The sequence below is a fragment of the Carex rostrata genome, chromosome 16 (genome assembly GCF_964058835.1).
Source record: "Carex rostrata chromosome 16, lpCarRost1.2, whole genome shotgun sequence".
NCBI lineage: Eukaryota > Viridiplantae > Streptophyta > Magnoliopsida > Poales > Cyperaceae > Carex > Carex rostrata.
The window spans coordinates 6938825-6944830 of NC_135933.1; the positions used below are offsets into that span (position 1 = coordinate 6938825).

The 6006-nt window shown below is 33.5% G+C and overlaps 1 protein-coding gene across 1 annotated transcript; it reads right to left on the minus strand.

The window, feature by feature from the left end:
• Positions 1-859: 859 nt before the first annotated feature.
• LOC144567196 (ras-related protein RABC2a-like) lies at positions 860-5133 on the minus strand. Its single transcript, XM_078317271.1, has 6 exons — positions 4700-5133; positions 3594-3662; positions 3108-3173; positions 2905-3026; positions 1453-1581; positions 860-1123 (listed from the first exon to the last, which is right to left on the minus strand). Exons 1-6 carry the CDS (start codon positions 4842-4844, stop codon positions 1007-1009), a joined length of 648 nt encoding a protein of 215 aa, XP_078173397.1. The 5' UTR covers positions 4845-5133; the 3' UTR covers positions 860-1006.
• Between the last annotated feature and the right edge of the window lie 873 nt (positions 5134-6006).

Sequence of the window (6006 nt, forward strand, 5' to 3'; positions counted from 1 at the left end):
TTCAGTAGACCCGAAAGCTGGAGGGTTCATGTACTGCCATATCAGAGGCTTCAATTCTTTACGCCTGATGATATAAGATAGGCTAGAGAAGGTAATAAAATATAATGGGCTCAGACGAGTATCGCACTTGAGTTGGGGTGAACCCGATATTGCTTATTCCCTCCTTCAAGAGGCCCAAGAAATTATGATTTGTCGAGTTTAATGTACTCTCCATTACATGATGGGCTTTATAGAGTCTATGAATGTGTTGAACAATGTGAGAATATATGGCGGGCTTGATAAGAGTATCGTACCTTTGTTGGGCTAAACCCGGTGTCATTTATATTCCAAGAGAGACAAATGCGAGATTGGGTCAAGGTAAATTTATTTTTTTATTTTTAAGATTAGTGGCTTTAAAAGGTTAATCTAGTTTTACGAATGCATATTTTGTTTGTAATTGTTCTAGTTTAAATGGACAAGCATAGGAAGGTTTCTTTATGTCAATTGGTTTTTACAACAAGTGCAAAGTGCAGTGTGGTAGTTCCTACACCACTTCCGATATTTTTGGATATGAATTCAATGAATATATGGCAAAGGTTGTCTGCTTCCATTTCTTTTTGAAAGCCAGATATCAGTGCGTACTTATTAGTGTAAAAAGAAGGCACATCTCACTCTCCTCTTCCCAGTACGCATCTGCCATGGATCTCTAGAGAATTATATGAAAAATAAAAACACCACTCAAGGGCAAATTTGAAACATCAAGCTATCTTCATGCCAGTACACATAATGCACAAATATCACATACAAAGAAAGGCAAGGACAGAGAAATAGAAGAAAGAAAGAAACAAACCAACAAAGAAAGACAGAAAAAGACAAAAAGAAAAAGTAAAAGATGATTAGCATGCCATATTTGCAACATTCCAATGAACACTCAGGGAAGGATACACAAATGCACAGGTAGCACAATATTAGTAAAAACATGTTTCACTAACTCAATTTACATCATTTGCACGGTTCTTGATATCTCCTATGAGCAACAACCAGGCCCCCCATTTGCACCGTTGCTATTCTCTTGCTTCTGTTTCAATATGTTTCTCTTAACAACTGATGATCCTTCATCTAATAAGCTCGGAACCTCTAAAATCTGGTAGAATCAAAGCATAAATTATAAATTAGATACTGAACTTACAGTGGATAATTTCGTAATGCAATTACTATGCAATGCTTTCCTAATCTGTGTTACAGTGGATAATTCCATAATGGAATTATTATGCAATCCTTTCATAATTGTTATTGATGAATTCAATTGAATTGCAATGCTCTTTATTACATCATTACTTTGTGGTTTAATTGAGGGAGATTATATGACAAAATACAAATTTTGGCATACACCTGGGTTTCCCTATCTAAAGCTGTTTTGATCCAAAAAATTAGACATACAAAATATAAAAAGTACTGATGCATTGGATTTACCTTTAAAGCAAGTTCTTCAAAACATTTCTCCACATTTGATCTTGTCTTGGCACTACACTCGAGAAACAAGCAACCTGATTCTTGAGCAAATGCAGCCCCTTCTTCTTTTGTTACCTCTCTTTCACTCTCCTACTATGCAGAACAAAGATATCAATTTATAGTATAAGATGGTCGAGAGAAATAAAATTCATGTTCATGGGTCCAAATAGTGTTAGTTGCATAACAGCTGCATAACAACATATTCATGTCAAAATGTTATCATCCTTTATTCTGTTGTGTTATCTTCCTACTTGTTCCAATAAACTCTGCACATATTTACTAGTGTGCCAACAGGGTTGATAAAAAAATTTGATCAACCCTGCCAAAGTATTTTTGTAATTTCACCTCCTAATCCATATTTTCTGAAACCAAGTTTTGAACATTTAGCACCTTAGACCTTTAGTGAAAACATCTCAATTGCCTAGTCCTTCATGTCAAAATTCAATTCATATGATTTATATATGTACTCTCTTGGAATTATCAAATTTGCTCTGGATATAATTTGATTGCCTCCATTTTCGGACTTTTGATACCTGGACTCACAAAACTTTTGAGAATATAGTCCCTAATTAGTTTCTATTCACCAGAACATTAACTTTACAAGTGAAATGATTAAATCACAAAATTTTAGCTTCTTCGTCTGTATAATTACTGGACTTCTTGTATGTATAATTACTGGACTTCTTGTATGTTTTCTTTTGAGCCATTGAAAATTATCACCCTTTTACTACAAATTAAGAAAAGACATAAAAATGGTCTCCCTTTATACTACAAATTAAGAAACAATGATCAAATACTTAATATCTTTGATAAACTTCTTTGAAAGATAACAATAACAATAGAATGTATATCCTAATTGTTTTTTGAAATTATCTGATAAATTATCCAAAAGAAATTAGGGTATTTTAGTCATTTATCCAAAAGAAGGTAAACAATAGAAGAAAAATGGTGTGGGCATGTTCTCTTACCTCTTCTTTTCTTGTGCACATGTGTGTGTTGGTTTATATGGTGGTTGGTGGGGGGGGGATGGGGGGGTATGGGCCCTTAATTTCTAGTTTCAGATAAATAATTCATTACCATTGGCTTCACAAATGCAACTGGTAAGTATAGTGCAAATGGCAGTTCATATATTGAGAAATGAGCATACATCTCGAAGGTGTATTTTAAATGGACATAAATATGTAACAAGACAAGGTGGAAAACATCTATTAATATATTATCTTAGTAAGGCCAAACAATAAGCCTTAAATTAGAACATGTGCACAGCTAGCTAGGAACCCACAAAGTCAGCCAAACTTTTTATTGCTATGACTATTATTAACATTGATATCCTTGAGATGTGAAGTGATATTAAATCACAAAAAAAATAAGCAGAAAATACGAAAAAGAGAGACAAAAAAGTGGGACCAATACCTTGTCAACTTTGTTTCCAACAAGCATCTTGATACAGTCTTTGTTTGTTGAGTAGAGCTCTAACTCCTTGGCCCACACATCAGACAAATTTGTAAAAGTCTCTCGCCTTGTAACATCATATACTAAAAATAGGAGTGTTTAATTGGAATTCCATTCTAATTTCAGAAGCTGACAAATGAACTGAGACATAATTTTGTCATTACCTAGAATAATTCCTTGAGCACCTCTGTAGTAAGAACCAGTTAAAGTTCTAAATCTCTCCTGTCCAGCTGCATAATTTTCCAAAGCACATCATAACTCCAATTGAACATAAAGATTAAATTGGTGCACATTATATTAGGAGCATTATTTACTGGACTAAACCAGTTCCATTCTGAGAAAAAATAACTCAGGATTGTTGATTTCTTGTGCTTAATTTGTGTTTGGTTTAATTCCAAATTGGTTTTCAGTTTAAATGTCCTCAGGCCATATCCCTTAAATTTATAGTGGTGTCACATCAAAATTTTCACATTATACTGCTATCTCTTGGTATGTGAAAAAATTAACTTTCTGTTAACATGGGAATTTTGAATAGTAATCTATGTTAAAATATTGTCAAGAGTTTTCTGGACATTCTTCAATGATAACAGAAATAAAATTGAAATAACTGTTAGATAGTATCAAAATGAAAAAAATCTAACATAACTAACCTGTGTCCCATATAGTGAGTTTAAGTTTCTTTCCACCAACATCTAGCACCTTTATTTTAAAATCGACTCCTGATCAAATGCCACATTGTTGAAAATGTCAGAACAATCCAAATTTAGATAGTACAGAGAAACAATCAAAGAAATATGAAATTACAAATGCAGTTGTCAATTTAAAAATCAAATAGGAATATCTCCTGAATAATTAAAAGAAGGTGTTATATGATATATTGAATTAACTTTATTCTCACACAGACCAGTTGTCCATTGATTCAGCAGTAAGTATTTAAATTCATTCTACAAGGCATCTGAATAATTATAACCACTCATAGAACAAGAAAATGCTTCTCTATTTGAACTACCATATATTTGGATCGTTTTACAAACTTCTCCAAATGATATTACCAACGATATAATTATCCTCACAGTATGCCAATCAGCATTTAGTAAAATCAAATATAGGAGGAGATCATGGAAGGAAGCATTACAAATTGAACATGAAATTTACAACCAGAGGGAATATATCAAATGATTACTTCTTTGCCCATATGTAGGAATCATTTACAATCAAAACTTCATAAAAACATGATTAGATTTAGAAACTAGAGCTTCAATTCTTTGTCACTAAGTAAAATACTTCAGTTCAGTACCTGATCAGTTTTGATCAACCTAATTTTGCCCATTTAACTTCCCATGGAAAACCAATACAGTATTTCGGGTTAACACTTGCATATATGTACATAAATAGAACCAGCCTTGTACTTCGCCAAAAAATTTAGTCATAATAGGGAAAGGTACTGACTAATTTCAATCGGAAAAATTAGGAATTATAAGCTCACGTAACCATTTATAAACTGATAGGATACATGTAAATGTATGCCAATCAACCTGAATGGAGCATAAGATTTTCCAGTATTGTTCATAGCTGAAGCAATTAGAGAAGCAATAGTAACTAATAAAAGTATAAATCCATAAGGTAATTACCAATTCAACAATATACCGATTATAGCCACCAGCAAGTACTAATAAAACATAACAGAAACTCAGATCCAGCAATCCCAAAATACAATAAAATCAGAAAAAGATGGACAGAAAAGTGAAATAAGTACCAATTGTAGGAGCTAGATCCTCGAGCTGAGAAGAGATGAAACTAACTAGCAAGCTACTCTTTCCCACCCCAGAATCTCCGATTAGAAGAATTTTAAAGGAATAGTCGTAACCGCCATGGCTACCCCCAGTAGGTAAAGAAGCCATCTAATCTCAAATCAATCAACTTAATCCCTTTCTAATCTCTATTGTTTCTCTTGATCTCAGATGATCTCACTCGGTCTATCTGTGGCGCAGATATTGGGTGGGGTTGGTGAGGAAAGAGAGAACGTGTAAAGCGGTAAAGGGGTGTAAAGGGAATAATGAGAACAAAAAAGCTTCTAAAAAAGATTAAGATCAGAGAGAGAGAGAGGGAATAAAGAAATGGCGAGAGAAAGAGGGAGAGGTAAAGGGAGAGGTATATGCGTAGCGTAAGTCGGACTGAAAAGAAGATCAGAGAGAAAGGTAAGAGAGAGATTGAACGATGCACTGACAACTGACAAGGTGGTGCTTTTTTCCCGTAGGATCAGGAAAAGACCGTAAGTAAGAAGGGGATGTCCGATTGGTATTGGATCAAAATAGGTCCGATACCTGGTATTTTCCGTTCGATTCACTTCAAGATTTGTGTGCATTTCTAAAAAATCGAGTGGATCAAGATTATGCGAATATTGATGAAAATTGGACGTCTATGAGTAGACATCGGACTGATTTTGGTCCAATGGCCATCGAACGCCCTCCAGTTCTCATTTTATAATATTCCGTTCTCTGTGATGTGTTAGAATAATTTTACGTGTGACGGGTTTTATCCGGAAATTCTAGTAGCTGGCAGTGGATTACTATACGAAATAATACTTCCGTAGTAGTTGCAGGAAACGGGAAACTCTCCCTTGCCGCCCGTTTCATACTTTCATGGTATATGGGACCGCATTACTTCTCCATTTGACTGGAGAAAGAAGCTTCCTTTAGTGGCATTTCTGTTTAATATATCTGAGAAAAAGAAAAGAATATATGTCTCTAACTTTCAACAAGACCTAATCTTCTTAAATTAAAAATTGAGGTTATATAATTTTATTCCTAATTTCAACAGAGATTATTTCAAAGCTCAATAATTTATTATTTAATATATTTATCACAAAAGTATGAACAACTAAAATATATTATCTATTTTTAAATTATTCTGTAAAGACAAAACCGTCTGTATTAAATATGTACAAAGTTTAACACATCTTAATATTTTTAGGATTATTTATGATTTTATTGATGTGATGGGATATATTGTTGTTTAACTTAGTTGAAATTGGATGTAACACCGTGAACTTTTAAAATTCAG

Bases quoted from the DNA above. Each gene is read 5' to 3' on its own strand.
- LOC144567196 (XM_078317271.1), bottom strand. From the start codon at position 4,844: ATGGCTTCTTTACCTACTGGGGGTAGCCATGGCGGTTACGACTATTCC. The intron at 3,174-3,593 runs GTTAGTTATGTT...AAAATTATGCAG, and splicing joins ACTCACTATATGGGACACAG to CTGGACAGGAGAGATTTAGA. The intron at 1,124-1,452 runs GTAAATCCAATG...TGATTCTACCAG, and splicing joins TTGAAGAACTTGCTTTAAAG to ATTTTAGAGGTTCCGAGCTT.